Raw genomic sequence first — 19,679 nt, forward strand, 5'->3', positions numbered from 1 at the left:
CGCAACACCTTTGGAATGAGAGGAAGCGGAGGGAAAACATACACCGACTGAAACACCCACGGAGTCACCAGGGGGTCCACCGCACAGGCTTGGGGGTCCCTTGACCTGGAACAATACTTCGGAAGTTTCTTGTTGAGGCGAGACGCCATCATGTCTATCAGAGGAGTTCCCCAACGCCTTGTTACTTCTGCAAATACCTGTTGATGAAGAGCCCATGGAGATCGTGTCTGCTGAGAAAGTCTGCTTCCCAGTTGTACACGCCCGGGAGGAAGACTGCTGACAGAGCGCTCACGTGCTGTTCCACCCAGCGGAGAATTCTTGTGGCTTCCGCCACTGCCGCCCTGCTCCTTGTTCCACCTTGGCGGTTTACGTACGCCACCACTGTTATGTTGTCCGACTCGATCAGGACAGGGAGACCCTGAAGAAAAACTCTTCGCTTGCAGGAGGCCGTTGTAAATGGCTCTTAACTCGAGAACATTTATGTGGAGAGAAGATTCCTGGCTTGACCACTTTCCCTAGAAACTTCTTCCCTGCGCTACTGCGCCCCAGCCTCGGAGACTTGCATCTGTGGTCAGCAGGACCCAGTCCTGGATTCCGAAACGGCGTCCCTCTAGAAGGTGAGAGCCTTGCAGCCACCACAGGAGGGAGATCCTGGCCCTGGAAGATAGACTTATTTTCCGGTGCATGAGTAGGTGAGACCCGGACCATTTGTCCAGCAGGTCCCACTGAAACACCCTGGCATGAAACCTGCCAAACGGAATGGCTTCGTAAGCCGCCACCATCTTCCCTAGCACTCGAGTGCATTGATGAATCGACACTCTTGTCGGTCTCAAAAGCTCTTTGACCATGGTCTGTATTTCTAGAGCTTTGTCCTCCGGAAGAAACACTCTCTGAAGCTCCGTGTCTAGGATCATGCCCAGGAAGGGCAGCCGAGTTGTCTGAATCAACTGAGACTTTGGCAAATTTAAAATCCAACCGTGATGTTGCAGAACCGTCAGGGAGAGTTCCACATTCTTTAACAATTGTTCCTTTGACCTCGCCTTTATCAGGAGTCCATCGAAGTACGGGATAATTGTAACCCCCTCGCTTGCGAAGGAGTACCATCATTTCTGCCATAACCTTGGTGAAAACCCTCGGGGCCGTTGAAAGCCCAAACGGCAACTTCTGAAATTGGTAATGACAATCCAGCACCGCAAATCTCAGGAAGGCCTGATACGGAGGATATATCGGGACGTGCAAGTAGGCATCCTTTATGTCGACTGACGCCATAAAATCCCCCCCTTCTAGGCTGGAGATCACAGATCGAAAAGATTCCATCTTGAACTTGAAAGTTTTCAAGTATGGATTGAGGGATTTCAGGTCAGAATCGGTCTGACCGAGCCGTCCGGCTCGAATAGAACCCTTCCCCCCGTTGGGACGGGGGAACGGGGACAATGACCCTCTGTTGACACAACTTTTGTATCGCAGTAATTACCACTTCCCTTTCTGGAAGAGAAACTGGCAAGGCTGATTTGAAAAAGCGGCGGGGGGTGGGCATCTCCTGAAACTCCAGCTTGTACCCTTGGGACACTATGTCTAAGACCCAAGGATCCAGGGCTGATTGAAACCAGACCTGACTGAAGATTCGGAGACGGCCCCGCACCGGCACGGACTCCCGCAGGGGAGCCCCAGCGTCATGCTGTGGACTTGGTAGAGGCAGGGGAGGACTTTTGGTCCTGGGTGCCTGACACTGCAGGCGACTTCTTTCCCCTTCCTCTACCCTTTGAAGCTAAGGGATTCTACGCCTTGGTGGTCCATACTTGATGTGTCCTCTTGCATCCTTGCTGCAGTCACGCCAAATAGCCCTTGAAGTTGCGCCATGCCGTGGCAGGACTCGGTAGCGCCCAATGTCTTTTTTTTGCATTCTTTTCCAGCAAATATGCATCTTAGAAGCAAAGTAATTTAATAGGGCGCACATGCTGATTAAAATTATATGCAGCATGCCTATATTGTATGTGTAATTGCGGCTCTGTCTGCATCCGAAATGCCACGTTACAAAGTTTTCCAAGAGAATACTGTAGCACAGCATTTGTTCGCAAATACAGTCGCAGTCACACACAGAATACAGGCATGCTGCATATCATTTTAATTAGCAGAAGCTGCATGTGCTTCCTATTACATCTAAGACGCATATTCACGGAAAAAATGCAAAAAAAAAAATAAGAATTTACTCACCGGTAATTCTATTTCTCGTAGTCCGTAGTGGATGCTGGGAACTCCGTAAGGACCATGGGGGATAGCGGGCTCCGAAGGAGGCTGGGCACTCTAGAAAGATCTTAGACTACCTGGTGTGCACTGGCTCCTCCCACTATGACCCTCCTCCAAGCCTCAGTTAGGTACTGTGCCCGGACGAGCGTACACAATAAGGAAGGATTTTGAATCCCGGGTAAGACTCATACCAGCCACACCAATCACACCGTACAACTCGTGATATGAAACACAGTTAACAGTATGAAACAATAGAGCCTCTCAACAGATGGCTCAACAATAACCCGATTTAGTTAACAATAACTATGTACAAGTATTGCAGATAAACCGCACTTGGGATGGGCGCCCAGCATCCACTACGGACTACGAGAAATAGAATTACCGGTGAGTAAATTCTTATTTTCTCTAACGTCCTAGTGGATGCTGGGAACTCCGTAAGGACCATGGGGATTATACCAAAGCTCCCAAACGGGCGGGAGAGTGCGGATGACTCTGCAGCACTGAATGAGAGAACTCCAGGTCCTCCTCAGCCAGGGTATCAAATTTGTAGAATTTTGCAAACGTGTTTGCCCCTGACCAAGTAGCTGCTCGGCAAAGTTGTAAAGCCGAGACCCCTCGGGCAGCCGCCCAAGATGAGCCCACCTTCCTTGTGGAATGGGCATTGACAGATTTTGGCTGTGGCAGGCCTGCCACAGTATGTGCAAGCTGAATTGTACTACAAATCCAACGAGCAATAGTCTGCTTAGAAGCAGGAGCACCCAGCTTGTTAGGTGCATATAGGATAAACAGCGAGTCAGATTTTCTGACTCTAGCCGTTCTGGAAACATATATTTTCAGTGCCCTGACAACGTCTAGCAACTTGGAGTCCTCCAAGTCCCTAGTAGCCTAGGCACCACAATAGGCTGGTTCAGGTGAAACGCTGACACCACCTTAGGGAGAAACTGGGGACGAGTCCTCAATTCTGCCCTATCCATATGGAAAATCAAATAAGGGTTTTTACAAGACAAAGCCGCCAACTTTGATACTCGCCTGGCAGAAGCCAAGGCCAATAACAACCACCTTCCACGTGAGATATTTCAGATCCACGGTTTTTAGTGGTTCAAACCAATGTGATTTTAAGAAACTCAACACCACGTTGAGATCCCAAGATGCCACAGGAGGCACAAACGGGGGCTGACTCTGCAGCACTCCTTTTATAAATGTCTGAACTTCAGGTACTGAAGCTAGTTCTTTTTGAAAGAAAATCGACAGAGCCGAGATCTGTACCTTAATGGAACCCAATTTAAGGCCCATAGTCACTCCTGCTTGCAGGAAATGCAGAAATCGACCTAGTTGAAATTCCTCTGTTGGGGCCCTTTCGGCCTCACACCATGCAACATATTTTCGCCATATGCGGTGATAATGAGTTGCTGTAACCTCTTTCCTGGCTTTAGTAAGCGTAGGAATGACTTCCTCCGGAATGCCCTTTTCCTTCAGGATCCGGCGTTCAACCGCCATGCCGACAAACGCAGCCGCGGTAAGTCTTGGAACAGACAGGGCCCCTGCTGCCGCAGGTCCTGTCTGAGTGGCAGAGGCCATGGGTCCTCTGATATAAATTCTTGAAGTTCTGGGTACCAAGCTCTTCTTGGCCATCCACGAGTATCGTTCTTACTTCTCGCCTTCTTATTATTCTCAGTACCTTTGGTATGAGAGGCAGAGGGGAGAACACATAAACCGACTGGTACACCCACGGTGTTACCAGAGCGTCCATAGCTATCGCCTGAGGGTCCCTTGACCCGGTGCAATATCTTTTATAGCTTTTTGTTGAGGCGGGACGCCATCATGTCCACCTGTGGCCTTTCCCAATGGTGTACAATCCTATTGGAAGACTTCTGGAGGAAGTCCCCATTCTCCCGGGTGGAGGTCGTGTCTGTTGAGAAGATCTGCTTCCCAGTTGTCCACTCCGGGAATGAACACTGCTGACAGTGCTAACACATGATTTTCCGCCTATCGGAGAATCCTTGTGGCTTCTGCCATCGCCATCCTGCTTCTTGTGCCGCCCTGTTGGTTTACATGGGCGACTGCCGTGATGTTGTCTGATTGGATCAGTACCGGCTGGTTTTGAAGCAGAGGCCTTGCCGGCCTCAGGGCATTGTAAATGGCCCTCAGGTCCAGAATATTTATGTGTAGGGAAATAACCTGACTTGACCAAAGTCCCTGGAAATTTCTTCCCTGTGTGACTGCCTCCCAGCCTCAAAGGCTGGAATCCATGGTCACTAGGACCTAGTCCTGTATGCCGAACCTGCGGCCCTCTTGAAGATGGGCACTCTGCAGCCACCACAGTAGAGATACCCTGGTCCTTGGAGACAGGGTTATCAGCCTATGCATCGGAAGATGCGATCCGGACCACTTGTCCAACAGGTCCCTCTGAAAAGTTCTTGTATGGAACCTGCCTAATGGGATTGCTTCGTAGGAAGCTACCATTTTTCCCAGGACTCGCGTGCAATGATGCACCGCTACCTATTTTGGCTTCAGGAGGTCTCTGACTAGAGATGACAACTCCTTGGCTTTCTCCTCCGGGAGAAACACTATTTCTGGTTTATGTCCAGAACCATCCCCAGGAACAGTAGACGTGTCATAGGAACCAGCTGTGACTTTGGACTGTTTAGAATCCAACCATGCTGTTGTAGCACTTTCCAAAATAGTGCTACCCCGACTACCAACTGCTCCTTGGACCTCGCCCTTATAACGAGATTGTCCAAGTACGGGATAATTACAACTCCCTTTTTTTGAAGGAGTATCAACATTTCGGCCATTACCTTGATAAAACACCCTCGGTGCCATGTACAGTCCAAACGGCAGTGTCTGGACTTGGTAATGGTAATCCTGTACCACAAATCTGAGGTACTCCTGGCGAGGATGGTAAATGGGGACATGCAGGTAAGCATCTTTGATGTCCCAGGATACCATGTAATCCCCCTCGTCCAGGCTTGGAATAACCGCCCTGAGCGATTCCATCTTGAACTTGAATTTTTGTGTTCAAGGATTTTAAATATAAAATGGGTCACACCGAACCATGCGGTTTCGGTACCCCAACCCGTGTGGAATAGTAACCCCGTCCTTGTTGAAGTAGGGGCACCTTGAGTATTACCTGCTGGGAATACCGCTTATTAATTGCCTCTAGCACAGCCTCCCTGCCTGAGGGAGTTGTCAGCAAGGCATATTTTAGGAAACGGCTGGGGGGGGGAGACATCTCGAATTCCAGCTTGTACCCCTGAAATACTACTTGAAAGAAACAGGGATCCACCTGTGAGCGAGCCCACTAATTGCTGAAATTTTTGAGACGGCCCCCCACCGTACCTGGCTACACCTGTGGAGCACCCGCGTCATGGTGTGGCCTCACAGGAGGCGGGGGAAGAATCTTGATTCTGGGAACAGGCTGACTGGTGCAGCTTTTTTCCCCTCTACCCTTGTCTCTGTACAGAAAGGAAGCGCCATTTGTTTCTGAAGCCGAAAGGACTGTACCTTTGTCTGTGAGGAAACCTGAGGTAAAATTATTTCTTCCCAGCAGTTGCTGTGGATACGAGGTCCCAGAGACCATCCCCAAATAATTCCTCACCCTTATAAGGCTCTCTATGCGCTTTTTAAGTCAGCATCACCTGTCCAGTGACAGGTCTCTAATACCCTCCTGACAGAATGGACATTACATTTATTTTGGATGCCAGCCGGCAAAATATCCCTCTGTGCATCCCCCATATATAAGACGACGTCTTTAATATGTTTTTATGTTTGCCAACTAGTATCCCTGTTTGACAGGGTCACCGACCACGCTGCAGCAGCACTATCTGCAGGTCTCAGTCTAGTACCTGAGTGTGTAAATACAGACTTCAGGATAGCCTCCTGTTTTTTATCAACAGGTACCTATTAAAGTGGCCGTATCCTAAAACGGCAGTGCCACCTTTTCTGACAAACGTGTGAGCGCCTTATCCACCCTAGGGGATATCTCCCAGCGTAACTTATCCACCTGGCGGGAAAGGGTACGCCATCAGTAACTTTTTATAAATTACCAGTTTCTTAACGGGGGAACCCACGCTTTCACACACTTCATTTATTCATCTGATGGGGGAACAAAACACTGCCTGTTTTTTCTCCCCAAACCTAAAACCCATTTTTAGAGGTGCTTGGGTTAAAGTCAGAAATGTATAACACATTTTTTATTGCCGGGATCACGTCACGGATGTTCCTAGTGGATTGTGTATATGTCTTCACCTTGTCGACACTGGAGTCAGACTCCGTGTCGACATCTGTGTCTGCCATCTGAGAGAGCGGGCGTTTTTGAGCCCCTGATGGCCTTTGAGACGCCTGGGCAGGCGCGGGCTGCGAAGCCGGCTGTCGCACAGCTGTTACGTCATCCACCCTTTTATGTAAGGAGTTGACACTGTCGGTTAATACCTTTCACCTATCCATCCACTCTGGTGTCGGCCCCACCGGGGGCGACATCACATATATCGGCCTCTGTTCTGTCACCATATAAGCCTCCTCATTCAACATGTCGACACAGCCGTACCGACACACCGCAGACACACAGGGAATGCTCTAAACGAGGACAGGACCCACAAAAGCCCTTTGGGGGGACAGAGTAAGAGTATGCCAGCACACACCAGAGCGCTATATATATACAGGGACTAACTGAGTTATGTCCCTAATAGCTGCTTTTTATATAATATACTGTATACAGTGCCAATTTGAATGCCCCCCCCTCTCTTTTCCCTCTTACTGTACTGTAGAATTGCAGGGAAGAGCCAGGGAGCTTCCCTCCAGCCGAGCTGTGAGGGAAAAATGGCGCCAGTGTGCTGAGGAGATAGGCTCCGCCCCTTTTTCGCGGCCTATTCTCCCGTTTTTTATGGAATTCTGGCAGGGGTATTTACCTCATATATAGCCCCTGGGGCCATATATTGAGGTATTTTAGCCAGCCAAGGTGTTTTTATTGCTGCCTCAGGGCGCCCCCCCCAGCGCCCTGCACCCTCAGTGACCGGAGTGTGAAGTGTGTGAGAGGAGCAATGGCGCACAGCTGCAGTGCTGTGCGCTACCTTGGTGAAGACAGAGTCTTCATGCCGCCGATTTTCCGGACCATCTTCTTGCTTCTGGCTCTGTAAGGGGGACGGCGGCGCGGCTCCGGGACCGAACATCAAGGCTGGGCCTGCGGTCGATCCCTCTGGAGCTAATGGTGTCCAGTAGCCTAAGAAGCCCAATCCGGCTGCAAGCAGGCGAGTTCGCTTCTTCTCCCCTTAGTCCCTCGCTGCAGTGAGCCTGTTGCCAGCAGGTCTCACTGAAAATAACAAATTCTAAGACTATAACTTTCTAAGAGCTCAGGAGAGCCCCTAGTGTGCATCCAACCTCGGCCGGGCACGAAATCTAACTGAGGCTTGGAGGAGGGTCATAGTGGGAGGAGCCAGTGCACACCAGGTAGTCTAAGATCTTTCTAGAGTGCCCAGCCTCCTTCGGAGCCCGCTATCCCCCATGGTCCTTACGGAGTTCCCAGCATCCACTAGGACGTTAGAGAAATAAAGATACTCGGTGCTACACGCGGCACTCACGTAGCATATGGAGCAAAGATGTAAGAGGAAACATCTGTATGTTGCAGCCCCGAAAACAAGTTTCATCATCATGCAATTACCACATTGATATTACATCCTAAGATGTGTACTGCATGGCATTCATGCTTCCCAGTTTAGACTTCCTCAATTCTTGGCTTTCCTTCAGGGCAGTTTGGAGGCCAGTTTATGGCTTTGTTCCTTAAAGGAACAGATTTCCACGCTGTCAATTATTTACATCAGCGCCTGTCTCTTCTTACAGAAGTTAGGACCTTTTTTTACTAGATGTGATGTGGGTTCACTTTGTGATAAGAAAGCTGGTCGAAGAGGAAGCGAGAAGGTCTTGTCTATGGAGAGACACTGGAGATCTGTGAACCAATGGCGCCTGAGCCATGCCAGAGCCACCAGGATGATCGTGCTGCCTTCCTCTTTGAATTTGCGTAGTACCGTGGGAAGAAGAGATATTTGAGGAAGGAGATAAGCCAGACGAAAGGTCCACGAGACTGTTAGGCGTCCACAAAGGTTGCGCCTGGATCTCGTCATGTCCCCGTGCACAGGTACCTTGTGGTTGTATATGGAGGCCATGAGGTCCATGTCTGGAAGACCCCATTTGTTCACCAGAAGCTGAAAGACATCTGGGTGTAGAGAGCACCTGTTGGCATGTTCATCCCATCGACTGAGCAAGTTTGCTTCCCAGTTGAGGACCCCGGGATGAAGATTGCTAAGATGGCTAAAAAATGGATTTCTGACCAGGCAAGAATTCTGTGCTACTTCCTGCATTGCTGTGGCACTGCAAATGCCTCCATGCCGGATGATCTAAGCAACTATTGAGGCATTGTCTCACTGTAATTGCACGGGAGAACAGTGAAGTAGGTCCTGAGCCATCTGAAATGCCCGGTAAACTGCTCGAATTCCAGGACCTTTATTGGAAGATCTCACCTGATTGTAGTAAAGAGTAAATAATTCTCTTCAGTCCCTTGGCCTTGTTGAGGTCGGCTGCTAGACTGGTAGGAAAGTATTGTCTCAGAGGACACTTCAGGAAAGACAGCTTACCCGTGAGACCACTGCATGAACCCAGGCGTCTGTTGTCATCTGATACCATGCATGGGCAAACTGAAGAAGTTGGCCTCCCACCCTAGGGTCCCCCAGGGGGAGGCCCACCCAGTCAGGCACAGGGTTTATCCTCTGGTTTGGCACTTGGGTGTCTAGCTGCCCATGCCTGTTTGGGTATAGGCTTAGAGGCCTGTGTTTGGTGAGAGAGTGTAGGGAAGGTCTGACCTCTGGCCTTGCCCTGAGGGTGAAAGGACGAAGTACTAGACTACGTAGAGGAAGCGGAGGTTAGGCAAGATGTTTTAGAAGCTGCCAGGTTGTTGACAATCTTGTACAATTCTGGTCCAAAAAGAAATTTGTCTGCGTATGGAAGTGATTCCAGGGATTTCTTAGCATCAGAGTCCGCATTCCAGGAACAAAGCGAACAATGCGGCGTGCGTAGAGCGGTATCGAGAGCAGTCTCTCCAATGTAATAGGCTGCATCTCTAATGATGGCAATAAGTAAAACTTGTTCCATGGTAGAATTAGAGATGAAGCTGTTTTCAAAGGCATCAGCCCAGATTTCAATGGCTTTAGCTACCCATGCTGTAGCCGTAACAAGTCTGGCTGTGGCGCCTGTAAGTGAATATAAAGATTTGAGACATTTATCTAATTGCCTATTAGGTATGTCCTTAAGTGAGGATGCTGTCGGAATAAGAAGAATGGAACTTTTAATTAAACGTGTCACGTGGGCATCCAGAGTAGGTGGAGTTTCCCATTTTCTACAATCAGCAGTAGGTAACCGATAAAATGAGTTTAGCAGTTTTGTCATTTTAAATATCTTGCCAGGACTTTTCCATGCTTCACTCATAGCATTAGAGAAATGATCAGACTGTGGCAACTCAGCCACTACTACTTTTTGACATTTACACAGAGGGTCTTTAGATTTAGGGGCCGGTTTAGTATCCAAACTGGCGTGAGAATTTAACCAACCTATCTAAAGCATCTACATTAAACTTGGACAGCGCCTTTTCTTCCCCAAGGGAGAGTCTGCATCAGAGAATTCAGCCTGATCTGCTGCAGCAGAATATTCCTCAGAATCTGAGAAAGGCTTGGACTGTGAAGATGGTACAGCATGTTTGGTGGCCGTAGGCCATCTGACCCTGCAATATATTTTGAAATGCAGCCAATGAAGATACTGTATAGAGTTAGAGAACAAGTCCAACCAGGGAGAATGGACGGGTGGTGTTCGAATGGACTGATAAACGGGCAGTAATGGCTGTGCGAGACCCATAGGGAGAGTCACAGACGTGGGGCTGCAATATGGTCAGCAATCTTAGCCAGCATGTTAGAAAATGAGGCCCATAGAAGCTCCTGTGCTGGCACTGGGGGGAGCTGTTGAGCCCAGGGATACAAAACAAGAGGTGCACTGACCGTCATAGAAGACAGTATGTGACAATGAGTCTGCACAAACACAATAATTTGCAATGTGTGGTAAACCTGTGCACACCAGTTTCTAACGGTTACTGTTATAGAAAGAAAGGAACAGGGAAAGTAATAAGGAGATTTATGGTAGACTTACCATAGTTAAATCTCTTTCTATGAGGAACACTGGATCCCACAGGGAATAACATCGGGGTGTAAAGTTGGATTTTGATCCGAGGCACCAACAGGCTAAAGCTTTGACTGTTCCCAGGATACACTGCACCGCCTTCTCTATAACCCCGCCTCCAGACACTGGAGCTCAGTTTCGTTTACCAGTCCAATGCAGTAGCAGGCAAAAGAGACGATAAATGTTAGTCACATAGAACCAAATTCTCACGACATGAGAAGGGACTAGCGGCTAATGCCACACAAACCCAAAAAAAGCTAAGTGCGTCAGGGTGGGCGCCCTGTGGAATTCAGTGTACCTCGCAGAAAGAGATTTAACTATGGTAAGTCTACCATAAGCGGGGTACACTGGTATTCCACGGGGAATAACATCGGGGATGTCCTAAAGCAGTTCCTCATGGGAGAGGACACACTGTAGTGCGTACAAGAACCCGGCGTCCAAAGGAAGCATCCTGGGAGGCGGAAGTATCAAAGGCATAGAACCTGATGAACGTGTTTACTGATGACTATGTAGCCGCCTTGCACAATTGTTAAGCGGACGCGCCACAGCGAGCCGCCCAAAAAGGTCCAACAGACCGAGTAGAATGGGCCTTGATAGCAGCAGGAGCTGATAGACTAGTCTGTGCATAAACTTGTGCAATCACCATTCTAATCCATCTGGGTTGCTTATTCGCAGGCCAGCCACGTTTGTGAAAACCAAAAAGTACAAACAGGGTAAATGACCTCCTGAGGGAAGCAGTACTTCCTACGTAAATACGGAGAGCCAGTACCACATCCAAAGACCGCTCTTTGGAGGACAAACCAGAAGAGATAAAGGCTGGAACCACAATCTCTGGGTTAAGATGAAAAGATGATACCACCTTAGGTAGATAACCAGGGCGAGTTCAAATAACTGCCCGGTAACGGTGAAAAATCAGAAAGGGTGGACAACAGGCCGAGGCGCTTAAGTCCAACACCCTCCTAGCAGAGGCAATAGCCAGTAAAACACGCCCTTAACTGTAAGACATTTAAGATCCACAGACTCAAGAGGTACAAATGGAGACTCTTGTAGGGCATTTAAGACAACAGACAGATCCCATGGAGCCACAGGAGGGACATAGGGAGGCTGAATCTGTAAAACGCCCTAAGTGAAAGTATGAACGTCAGGAATAGACGTAATTTTTTCCTGAAACCACACCGACAAGGCAGATATATGAACCTTGAGGGAGGCCAGACGAAGGCCTAAATCTAGGCCTTGTTGCAGTAAAGCCAAAAGAAGTACTGAACGAATAGGCATCATAATTCTTAGCAGCACACCATGTGAAGAAAGAGTTCCAGACCCTGTAATAAATCTGTGCAGAAGCCAGTTTCCGGGCCTTCAACATAATTTGAATAACCGCCTCAGAGAATCCCATGGACCTCAGGAGTGATGCTTCAAGAGTCACGCCATCAAAGCCAGTCTGGCCAGGTCCGGATAGGCACAAGCGCCCGGATCGAGGAGGTCTGGGAGATGAGGAAGTAGAAGAAGACGCTCTATTAATAGACCCTGCAGGTCTGAGAACCAATGCCGTCTGGGCCACGCTGGAGCGACTAGAAGTAGTATTCCTCTTTCTTGCTTGAACTTCCGTAGAACCCTGGGTAGGAGTGACACTGGAGGGAACACGTATGGCAGCCGAAAGTTCCATGGAATTGCCAGTGCGTCCACGAACGCTGCTTGAGGATCTCTTGCCCTTGATACGAAGACCGGAACTTTGTGACTGTGTCGAGACGCCATCAGGTCTTCATCTGGTAGGCCTCACTTGTCCACTAGAAGTTGAAAAAATTCCAGATGAAGACTCCACTCTCCGGTATGAACGTCCTGATGACTGAGGAAATCCGCTTCCCAGTTGAAGACTCCGGGGATGAACACTGCCGATACTGCTGGCAGATGGCGTTCCGCCCAACGGAGTATTTTGACACTTCCAGCAATGCCATGCGGCTTCGAGTGCCTCCTTGATGAATTATGTACGCCACTGTGGTGGCGTTGTCTGATTGTACTTGAACAAGCCTGTTCTGTACTAGAGGCAGGGCCAGTGTCAATGCATTGAACACTGCCCGCAATTCCAGAATGTTTATTGGAAGGAGAGATTCCTCCATGGTCCACAGACCCTGGAGAGAGTGTTGCTCCAACACCGCGCCCCAACCACACAGACTGGCATCCATTGTCAGGAGGACCTAGTTGGAGATCCAGGAGGGACGGCACCTGCTCAACTGTTAGTCCTGTAGCCACCAGCTCAGTGACAGACGAACCTCCGGAGTCAAGAAGATCATTTGAGACCTGATCCGATGAGGCAGGCCGTCCCACTTGCAAAGGATTAACCTCTGCAGAGGGCAGAGTGAAATTGAGTGTACTCTACCATGTCGAAAGCAGACACCATGAGGCCTAGTACTTGCATCGCCGAGTGTATCGACACTCGCAAACAAGAGAGGAAATATCTGATCCTGTCCTGAAGTTTCAGGACTTTCTCTGAAGACCGAAACAACCGTTGGCTGTGTGTGTCCAGTAGTGCCCCCAGGTGCACCATGCTCCAAGCAGGGACCAGCGAGGACTTTTTCCAGTTGATGAGCCATCCGTGAACTAGTAGGAATTGGACAGTCAGTTCAAACGCTATGCCGCCTCCCACTGGGAGTGTATTTTAGCTTAGCAGAAGTGCGAACGAAAGGATCGCACAGCGGCTACAAAATAATTTTGTGCAGTTTCAGAGTAGCTTCAGACCTACTCAGCGCTTGCGATGACTTCAGACTGTTCAGTTCCTGTTTTGACATCACGAACACGCCCTGCGTTCGCCCAGCCACGCCTGTGTTTTTCCTTGCACGCCTGCGTTTTTTCAAACACTCCCTGAAAACGGTCAGTTGACACCCAGATACGCCCTCTTCCTGACAATCACTCTGCGGCCAGCAGTGCGACTGAAATGCTTCGCTAGACCTTGTGTGAAAGTACATAGTTCATTGTAATAGTATGACACGCGTGCGCATTGCGCCGCATGCGCAGAAGTGCCTTTTTTTGCTTGATCGCTGCACAGCGACCGAAAGCAGCCAGCGATCAACTCTGAATGATCCCCATTGTCTGACAGTGTCAGAAAAATCCTGAGGCAGCTCATTTTCAATTGCCTGAACCCATGCTTCAATTCCTTTCGCAGCCCAGGAGGCTGCCATAGTGGTTCTATGTACAGCACCTGTGAGTAAATAGACTTCAGGCATCCCTCCACACACTTATCTGTCGGTTCCTTCAGTGAACTGACAGTGGTGACAGGCAGAGTAGATGTCACCACCAGAAGGGCGACATGAGAGTCCACCGGCGGTGGAGTTTCCCACTTGTTACTCAACTCCACAGGGATAGGATAACAAGCTAGCATCTTTTTAGACAGGGAAAATTTCTTTCCTGGAGACGACCAGGATTCCTGACGCATGTCAATTAAATGGTCAGAATGTGGTAAGACTACTATAGCAACCTTCTGACGTTTGAACTTATCAGGTTTCTTAGATGCAGGAGGAGGCTCAATGTCATCATCTATTTGAAGAATTAGCTTAATAGCCTCCACTAGGTCAGGAAAATAAACCTGGGATGTAGATTCCTCATCAGATTAGTGTCTGACAGATCAGTATATTCCCCATCCTTATCAGAAGAATCATCCGAAATATTAGTGGATTGTGAGGAAGAAATGGCCCGTTTAGATGAACCCTTGGTCCCAGAGGGGTGTGGGGTAGATTTTTGTCTAACCAAAGATTGACTTAATTGTTGTAATTGGGTAGACAGAGTTTCCGCCCAGGGCAGATTAACTACAGGGACAATATGTGGCTGCAATGGCACAGGAGTTCCTACAGGGGGCAGAAGACGTGCAACAAGTGTAGTCAGCATACTTGAGAACGCTGCCCAAGGTGGGTCCTGATTGGTCAAAGGTGCTGCAGGTTGACTGGGTGTATGGCACTCAGAACCTGAACCAGCAGCTAAAACTTCTCCCTCAGGTAAATCCTTGGCACCAGTACTGCAGGATGCAGAAGCGTCCGCGGATTTCCTGACCTGTGTGGCAGACATTATAAGGAATGTAGCCCGAGGGCGTAACAGTACAATATTGCCAGACAAACAATACCTGCAAATAACCCCCTATGTAATGTGACAGTAAATACAGGACACAGAACAGAGGATTTAAGCGGTATGAGGTGCCTGAAAAACACAGGAAAAATACCAAATCGTATATTGTGTGACACTATATATATGGGACCCTGACGCACCTAGCCCCTCAGGGTACAGAATATAGTGATAGCAATATGTGATACAGGAGAATGGAATCCCACACAACAGTTACAGGCACACTCAGTCACATGTACAATGCAGAAGTTATTACATATAAACAATAAAGCTGCACTGTACTAGTAATTTACATATAAATATGTATGAGTATAGATATAACAATGCACAGTAGATACTGGATGTATATCACAGAATACTTGTACCAAATATTCAGATAGCAGTACACTTTTTCTTAACTAACACGGTCTAAAATGACATGTAGAATACTTAAGTGTCTGTAAAAGCACAGCGCTGATGAGGAAGGAGGCTTTACAGAGGAGACAGTAGCCTGCAGTCCCGGAGATCAGCCCAGCTAGTAGTGAAGATGGCACCAAAATCTCAGTCATGGAGTGAGGGAGAGTGAAATGCAGCTCCAGGGCGGGAACACCAGCGCCCGGAAGCTCAGGGAGGGGCTACAGGTCAGCGCCTTATCCCCTATGCTGGTCTTCACCAACGGGTACTGTGGAGCCTATAACAAACGGATTTTAGTAAATCCGACCCGTGCTCCCTTGCCCTGGTGGATATAATGGGGTCCCGGTGCAGTACAGTGTCCACGCCAGCGGCGCGGTCCGTCTCCTGGGACCGCGACCAAATCGTGATTTACCGGCGAGTCCCACCTGGGGGACCCTCTTACCTCCTCCCTGATGTGTAGCCACGCGATCCAGGAGAGTGTCAGCGGTGTGTGCCTTAAGTAAGATGCGCCTCACCCGCAAATACCCGGGAACCAGGCAGCAGGAGTATGCAGCGCTGCTGGGGAGGTGATGGAGCCGCAGCACAGAATGTCAGACTGAAAAAAGTGCTGCGGCCCTTGAAGTCTTCAAAAAATGCGCTTTTCAGGGCTGCCTAGCGCAGCCCCACCTGTTAAGAGGCCTGTTTTGCAGGAACCAACTTACAAACTGAGCTCCAGTGCCTGGAGGTAGGGTTATAGAGGAGGCGGTGCAATGCATCCTGGGAACAGTCAAAGCTTTAGCCTGTTTGTGCCTCGGATCAAGATCCAACTCTACACCCCGATGTTATTCCCTGTGGAATACCACTGTACCCCGCTGCAGAAATATTGTTTTACAGAGAAAAATAAAAGTACAGACAGCAGAACTAATATTAAGTCACATACAATGCAGAAAATACAATTTAACAGCAGTGGGCACTGATATCAACTAACCAGTTCTGCGAGATGGTAGGATTCAGCGCTGTGTGTCACCTGACTTCAAAGAGGCATATACAGGGAGAGCAAACCCAGCGTTCCCGGAGACCTGCAGAGCTTCTGTAATGGCTGGCCAGCGTCTCTGTGAGGAAAGAGGACGAGGGAGGAGTAGCCCAGGGTTGGAAGAACCCAACAGAATGGAGCCCTGGGCTGGCGGAGGGGCCGCTGTAGAAGTGCTTCCTACCCTTGCTGACATCCATCACCGATTCTCTGGCCTGTATAAATGTCTCTCAGCGCCAGTACAATATGCCCTGGTGGACTAGTGAAGCCCAAGGTCACACAATTGTCTGGGTCCACGACAGCACCGGTGGCCATTCTCCCTGAACCGGTGGTATAGGACTGCCGCAAACACAGGTCCCACGTGCGGGAAACCACCTTACCTGTCCCCCATGAGTCCGGTTTGCAGAGTGGGTAGTCTCCTGTCTGCCTCTGCTAGTGTCAGGCTACAGGGTCTCACCGAAATCCCCTAGCCGAAGCTGGCGTTGCGGCAGCGGTGGGGGTGTTGGAGCAGCAGCGCTGGCATCCAAGGGACTTGCTTGCGCTGTTTATTCAGTTGAAAAAGTAAAATAAAGTGTAAAAATGTAAAAGCTTGGGCAGCGGCATGCAGCCCCACTGTTAATCGGTTACCAGGTCCTGCTGATACAGAACAAAACTGAAGAGCCTGAGCTGTGGGCGTGGTATGAGGGGAGAGGGACCCAGTGCATCCTGGGAGTCTCAAATGCTTTGCTGTTCAGTGCCTGATCCGTGCCTCCACCAAGCATACCCCCAAGGTTAACCCTGTGGAGACCATGGACCCTGAAGAAAAGGGGATTTTTTGTTACTTACCATTGAAATCTGATCTTCGAGTCAAACTGGGGAACACTGCGTCCCCTGCCTCGTGCTCAGTCATGTGCTTTTTGTCTTGACCATCGTTTACCTACTGTTCTGTGTTTTGGTTGTTCCAACAGTTTCACTAGGTTACAGCCTCTCCTTGCCTGGCTCTATTAAACTTGTACTGTCCTTCTGTGGTTACAGAGGAAATAACCAAAAATCCCCTTTTAAAATGGCCAGAGATATAGGATAACCAGAAAAAAAGGTAATTTGTTTTATCAAAACTCATTTTAAATACTACACACAAACTTTTAATACACAAAATGTGGGATTTTGGATAAGGGATACTCAACCGGTATTGTATAAGTCAATTTATTAAAAGGGAACTTTGGGGGGGTTTACTTTAAGTGTGGAAAACTATGTAAGAGTAACTATAAAAAGAGACATTCAAAAATGATAATCACTAACCTGGATTTCAGTAATTCCGGTAAAACTTTTAAGTAAATCTTAATCACTTCTTCTGGTAAACAACTTTTGTGACAGCTGCCTGTCTGGCTGCATATTGTAGAAATGCCCATCTGTTGAGAATGATGAGCCATCTCCACCCCTCTTTGCAAGACTCCATTAAAAAGAAGGGTATATATTTTCCACTTAATAACTGCATTTCCTTTTTGGATTAGGTGGCAAATGTGGTCAGCAATCTGCAAACTCAGTAATGGATTATCTCCAAAAACAGGTTCCCGATAAGCTTCCAAGGAATCCCATTTCCACATCATGTCTTCTGAGCCACTGCTTGGTAAAACACCTTGAAACCTGTAAGATGTGCTACACAAACCAGTTAAAGAAGTTGACTCAGCTTTGCCATGAATTGTATCCTGCAATTCAGCTAAATGATCACCATCCATAACACATATGTTGCAAGACACTTGTTTAACAGTAGGCAGACTTTCACCTCCACCCAACTGATCCAATAAAAGATCTGCAAGGATAGCTTGGATTTGGTGTTGTACATTTTTTAAGGCTGGCTGCTTAAAAGCATAAAGAAGAGGTGTGATAACAGATGCGGGATCCATGCAACAGCAAATTCCAACATTCTGGATACCGAAGAGAATCTGTAGGCATGTAGCATTCTCTGATGCACGCTGAAGTAAATGCAAGCATTGATGTGCACACACTGCGATACAGCAACTCCTTTCAGGATAGTGGACTTCTCCACATGCATCTTCTTCAAAAGGATTCTTGAAAATTTGACTTTTGAAAAGTGAAACTGGAAGCCCTGAAAGGTCTCTGTGATGATGCATAAAGTGTGAGAATTCACATCGCCGGTGCCTTTTTCTCATACACATTGACTGATGAAGTTGCTCAGATTTTACTTTTTTTATCACACTGATTATTTTTGTTACACTACTGATCAGTATTAATACATGGTCTGCAGCCTGAGAATAGAGAGTTTCATATTGCAAACCTATAGATTCCATTCGAAGGATTGTGTTTTCAAAAAGATCAAATCCACTATGCTGTATAAACTCATGCAAAAGTTCAATAGTTTGACTGAAATAAAGAGGGTTCGGTGCTGCACTCTTAAGACATGATAATATGATCTGCAAAACACCTTCAAGGAGTTCAGGTATCAAAAAAGCTTCATGATGATAATGTGGTAATTTGAAGTTGTCACCAACTTCTTGCATTAAATGCTTTTGGTGTAAATACGTCTTTTTATTTAAGTACGATTTATATTTCAAAGATGTTCTTAACAAATCAGTAAGATTTTTTCGAAGATTATCAGGCATAACATCCTTACTGCTAATGTCTACTGACAGAAGGCATAACACGGTGCGGAACAGCATCCTCTGCACTAATGCAACAGGCTCCTCAGTCCAACCTGTTGGTAGTGTTGCCCTTACAGGTGAATAGCAATCACCAAAACCTGATAGATATTCTATTAATGCTGGAATGACAGAAGCAGAAAGTGAAGAACTATGATTTAATGTTATATCAAATCTGCAGACTTTTTCAAGCAAAAACAACAATATTTGACAAAGATCAAAAGGGGAGGTTGTCTTATTTTTCAGAGAGCCAATTTCTTGTAATGAATGTGTCTCTATTGGAATCTCACAAATCCTGATATCTACATTTGGTTTGCCTTCCGCTTTCTGCAATACTGGACCTTTATCAGTTATGCTAGACTCCTGTACATTGTATACAGAAGGTGGTTTTAAAATTTGTGGATGTCTCTGCTTGATCAATGAGGACTTGTCATCCAAGGTTGCTTCTGAGTCTGATGAAGATAGTAGTTTTTTTCCCTCCTTTAAAGAACGAGGTATGTTTTTGGACTGACGTCTTGATTTATGGGGCAGTGAGTTGACATTTAATGTATGTAAACAGTCAAAATGGGAAGTCCCTTCACCATCAGTCTTTTTCTGAAGATTTGGCAGACTTTCTTTAGCAGGAAAAGATTCAATTTCAGCAGAACATGGATTTAACTCTGAGAAAACATAATGAAAATTGCAATGAATACACTATATCAAGATGGTTTATCTAACGACCCAGCAAATGATGGGTTCAAAATACTACTTTATATTTTGTTCCCACGCTCTATTCTGTGAAATGAAGTAGCAGAGATTTTGAAACCAGATGCAGGGATACGTGGGTCCATCAATGTGACATTAAACTCTTACCCAGTTGATTAAACAAAACGTTCACTAATTACTACGTATATTTACCAAGAGATGTGCGATCAGGCGAGACCGAGCGTCTCCTGTTATACTCTAGTATACTCTAGAGTTTTGACTATACAAAGAAGAAAAATACAAAAGAAGATATTATAAATATCTTCTAATCATTGTTATAGTAAAAACTCTGGAGTATACTGGTCTATAACAGGTGAGGCACTGCCTCT

The 19,679-nt window shown here is 47.5% G+C and overlaps 1 protein-coding gene across 3 annotated transcripts in view; it reads right to left on the reverse strand.

Moving 5' to 3' along the window:
- Positions 1-19,679, reverse strand: part of LYST (lysosomal trafficking regulator) — an 864,675-nt gene that overhangs the window by 590,762 nt on the left and 254,234 nt on the right. For all 3 annotated transcript variants that reach the window (XM_063917604.1, XM_063917602.1, XM_063917605.1), the window contains exon 4: positions 17,249-19,265. In XM_063917604.1, coding sequence (XP_063773674.1) covers positions 17,249-19,265 — 2,017 coding nt within the window. The remainder of the gene's footprint in view (positions 1-17,248; positions 19,266-19,679) is intronic.

Source organism: Pseudophryne corroboree, chromosome 4 (genome assembly GCF_028390025.1).
Source record: "Pseudophryne corroboree isolate aPseCor3 chromosome 4, aPseCor3.hap2, whole genome shotgun sequence".
Lineage (NCBI taxonomy): Eukaryota > Metazoa > Chordata > Amphibia > Anura > Myobatrachidae > Pseudophryne > Pseudophryne corroboree.